General features: G+C 36.8%; 1 protein-coding gene across 1 annotated transcript; it reads left to right on the plus strand.

The window, feature by feature from the left end:
- Window positions 1-247: 247 nt before the first annotated feature.
- On the plus strand, window positions 248-3,296 carry LOC108678758 (mini-chromosome maintenance complex-binding protein-like; the record flags this gene model as incomplete). The annotated part of the gene is made up of 4 exons (XM_018167225.1): window positions 248-366; window positions 757-925; window positions 1,213-1,376; window positions 3,098-3,296. Coding segments are annotated over 4 exons (651 nt in total), but the record flags the coding sequence as incomplete, so codon positions are not given.
- Window positions 3,297-3,832: the final 536 nt, after the last annotated feature.

The following is a 3,832-nucleotide window of genomic DNA, read 5'->3' on the forward strand; positions in this document are numbered from 1 at the left end:
CCTCAAGACGTCGCGTTCTCATGTTATGCGCTCTCTCATATACTGCAGCCACGAAGCACTGACGTTTGCAGCCACAATATAACATTGAAATACCCAATTCAAGGGATGGCCGGGTTTCCAAAATGACGAGAGAAAGCGGTCAAGTCCACTCGCGAAAAGGCCGAAACCAATTCACCTCTGGAATAATTTTTCTTACAATATATATTCATGTTTCGTGACGTCTGAATGTTATGCATGGTCCCTGCAGACGCTGCTAAGTCAGACGAGAAATCGTGCATTCAATGGAGCGCTGGACGTGAGTTGTTCGAGCAGCGGCTCATGCAAGAGAACTTTGGACGATGAAACAGATCAGATGGAAACAGATCAGTAAGTCACGTGTTTATCCTAATAGAGCTTGTAGTTATTTCAATTTTTTTTATTCTTGATATAACTCAATTTATTAGACTCGCTGTAAATTTCATGTATGTGAATCAAACTATTATTTATTATTTCATTTTAGTAAAACCCTTTGATTGTATCATGGATGAATGCCTTACAGTTTTTGCTCACATAAATCGTTGTGAAATTAAGAAAATATATTTTATCAATTATTTACATGCTCTCAATTGATGATTATTGTGTTCAGATTTGGGTAAATTGTTTTTTATTCATATTTTTTTCATAAAATAGACATCACGAGTATCCTATCATTAACAAACAACATAATATAAGTCAAATTTTTAATTATGAATTTGACAAGTGTCAACATTCCTCTAGGGGAGAGGATGCGAAAAAAGTCAGATCTGCAAAAAATAACGGCAGTATTGGAGCTTCTGATGATTATGCTACCAACATCGCCGGAAATAATGCTACTAGCCACGCCGTCACAACTAGTAGTTACAACCTCCCTCTGCCTGACGAGCGCTCCATCGCTTGTCTTGTCAAGGTCTGTTCACTATATTTCTTGTTCAAATCTTACTAAATTCAGGAGCTGTTCTTCAGAGATCAAATTTAGCCTCCCGTATACTTGAACCTGCAGAGACTCGAGCACACTCAAAGCCGTGAACACTCGTAACATCAGAGTATCAGAGCACGTGTATATTATGATATACCTACACGAATTCATTTGCATCGTAGCCTTCTTTCTTTCTAAAATGTTAGTTCATGTTGTGTGTTTTTTTCTGTTGAATTTGAAAGTCATTTGGAAAGACTCATTTATGTTTTTTTATTCAGTTTTACAATGATGAAGAACTTAGTATCAACGACGTAGTGGAGGTACTGGGTGTAATCTGTCTAGACCCCAGCCTCTCGGCAACCGACCTGAATGAAGAAGACTCCTGCCCCATGGAAGACACGAGGGAACCTGCTGCTAAACTTCCTCCTTCGTTGGTACCCAGGTAGGGGAGGCATCGTTCTCAGCTGCTATTACCTTACCTTGCACATAAGACTAGCGAAATATTCTGTATAGTGGTTATTCTGGTGCCATTTTGAGCCGATCTACTCTTCTTCTTGGTCGTTATGTTGGAATGAAATAAAATCACCTACGCTCATTTTAAAACTATTTTGCAACTCCGTGTACACTCCTTATCGAATCATTATGTTCTGTACATTACAATATAGTACCTTTAAAAATTACTTTTTAAAAGTACTTTAAAAATTACTTTTTAAAGACAACACTTCTAAAGAATCCAGTGTCTACAATGTTAAAGATGTACAATGAATTTCTCATTTTATTTTCGAATATTAAAAAAAATTAATTTTTCAATTTTTTTATATATAAATTTTTTCAAAATTATTTATTATGTCAATTGATTCATGCATTGCCTCCGACTTCACACAAGTGTGCAAAATTTCAGATCAATTGGACGGGTAAAAATGTGTCAAATATCAGTTATAAGATTTGTAGCGGACAAAATTATTTAAAAAAACTTTATTATTGAATTTTTTTTTAATTTTTAAAATAATTTATTTCGTCATTTGATTCTTGCATTGTCTCCAACTTTACGCAAGTGGGCAAAATTTCAGATCGATAGGATAAGTAGAAGTGTGTTAAATTTCAATTATAAGATTTGTAGCAGACAGACAGACAGATAGACAAACAAACAAGAAGTGAAGTTAAAGAGAAATGTTGTAAAAATACTGCTTTCACACCGAAACAAATTTTTAAATCTTGAGAAGAGTTATTATGATGCGTGCGAGCAAACTTGTACACTAAAGTGCCCTAGATGGTGAAGTCAATGTCCAAAGATAACTTGATACATTTGATTCTCTAACATAACTTGAACTTCATTCTTTGCAACTTAAGGTTAATTGACCGGAAATGAGATGGCGTCAACAGATGTAGCCATAAGTTAATTGTGTACACGCTACCGGTACCTGAATTGGTCATCAATTATTTATTCAAATTTATCTACTGAATTCAATCATAATTTTCTTGATGCGAGTTCATATCATTTGTCGACCCAGCTGTTAATAAATGAGTTTATATAATTTTTTTAAAATTGTTTTTAAGACTTCGTGTATGTGGAAATCACTCCTCCTAGCCTTAGCACTACAGGATTGTTGTTTGAGACTAAGTAACTTGTCACTTACAAATCAATTTAAATTTTCTGGCACTCTCACCAGCCGATGGTGGTTGTGTGGTAGATGAGACCAGAGAATTAGGAACTGGTCATTATTATAGGGTGTTCACTGTTCACCATACTCATCTCAGCAGATATTGTCAAAAGTGAACGATTTCCGCTGCTTGTTTTTAGCGCATTTTCTCATTTATGGAAAAAATGCACTATTGTGCTTGCCATGTCCGTCTGTCTGTCTGTCTGTTCGTCTGTCTGTGCGTGACCTCAAGTTTTCGTCGACGAGAAAATGCGCTCTCTGTCACTCACTGCAGTGAGTACTAAGTTATATATTTTGTTTATGTCAGTACTTATTAGTCTGTTTAAATCGTGATTCGCCAATAATTTAAAAGCAAAGAAAATGCTAATTAAACGCACCATATCTTCATTGCAATCGTTTCAGAGACAAGCTTCATCATAAGTTCATAAATTGAAAAAATTAAATTAGTACAAATTTTCCATGCTTCCAAATTCTTGTTGTTGACATCACTGTTGGTGGGCAGAGTGCACTGTTTGCAGCACCTCCCCCTGGCTCACACCAACCCCCTGCTGCCTGTCATCGACCCTCTGCCCAGCTGGTCCGCTGATGCTCCTGACACCAGGGAGCTGCTGCGCTGCCTGCTCGAGGAGGCCTGTCTGGGCGACAATCTGGTCGGCGACTTCCTTATCTCATGTCTCTTAGGCTCTGTCTACGTTAGGCTGGTGAGTCACATATAAAATATAATTGTATATTAAATTATTTCAAAAAAATTTCCAAAGACTTTCATTAATTGTAGTGAAAATAATGATGGTTTTTGATGTGACCGAGTTGCGCTTTCAAATCTGTGGAATTTCGGGGATAATTTAATTGTTTCTAAGTGCATCTTGTTCATTAACGTTTTACAACTATTAGTTGAATTAACTCGTACCATGGCAGAAATGAGTTTCCAAACCGCAATATTGATGTAATTTTTTATAAGTACAGGATAGGTTTTATATGCCATACAGGGTCCGTGTACCGGTCATGGAAAACCTGGAAAGTCACGGAATTTGATTTTTCATTTTCCAGGCCTGGAAAGGCATTGGATTTCATTTCAGGTCATTGAAAGTCATGGAAAAAAAATAAGTAGGTATTTTTCTGTGCTGCGTGTGTTTGTGCAGTCTCTTATTTCCTGCGTTATTATTGGCACAATCTCTTGTTTCATGCGTTCTGATTGGAGAACCAATCTCGCGAGCTCGGTCACTGAGCTCAGTTGCAT

Source organism: Hyalella azteca, unplaced genomic scaffold, assembly GCF_000764305.2.
Source record: "Hyalella azteca isolate HAZT.00-mixed unplaced genomic scaffold, Hazt_2.0.2 contig137, whole genome shotgun sequence".
Taxonomy (NCBI): domain Eukaryota; kingdom Metazoa; phylum Arthropoda; class Malacostraca; order Amphipoda; family Hyalellidae; genus Hyalella; species Hyalella azteca.